Below are 480 nucleotides of genomic sequence, written 5' to 3'. Positions count from 1 at the left end.
CTACTTCTGGAAGAACAGCGCAATTCTTTTAACTGAGTCATTGAAGGCCTGCTTGACTTGTTTGTTCCTCAAGGTATAAATGAATGGGTTCAACATAGGAGCAATGGAAGTGGTGAGAACTGTCACACCCTTGTTGATAGCCACTGAGTCCTTTGCTGATGGTTTGACATAGATGAAGATGCAGCTGCCATAGGTGATGGAAACCACAATCATGTGGGAAGAGCAGGTAGAAAAGGCCTTTTTCTTCTGCTGTGCAGAAGGAAATCTTAGAATGGTCCTGATTATGTATATATAGGAAAGGCTTACACACAGAAGGGTCATGATAAATGTAAACACCGCACAAACTATCACTATCTGCTCTATGAGCCATGTTTCTGTACATGAGATCTTTAGGAGGGGGTTTGCATCACAGACAAAATGGTCAATAACATTAGAGTCACAGAATTCCAGCTTGAGGCCCAGGCTAAGTGGTGGCANGAT

The 480-nt window shown here is 42.8% G+C and overlaps 1 protein-coding gene across 1 annotated transcript in view; it reads right to left on the bottom strand.

The window, feature by feature from the left end:
- Positions 1–480, bottom strand: part of LOC110303342 (olfactory receptor 6C2-like) — a 14,965-nt gene continuing 14,485 nt past the window's right edge. Inside the window, exon 2 of the mRNA XM_021174441.1 lies at positions 1–480. This exon is cut by the window's right edge and continues 1 nt beyond it. Within this exon, the coding sequence (XP_021030100.1) occupies positions 1–480 (480 nt within the window).

The sequence above is a fragment of the Mus caroli genome, chromosome 10, assembly GCF_900094665.2.
Source record: "Mus caroli chromosome 10, CAROLI_EIJ_v1.1, whole genome shotgun sequence".
Taxonomy (NCBI): domain Eukaryota; kingdom Metazoa; phylum Chordata; class Mammalia; order Rodentia; family Muridae; genus Mus; species Mus caroli.
The sequence above is the reverse complement of the archived record's forward strand: the minus strand, read 5'-3'. Positions and strand labels throughout refer to the sequence as shown.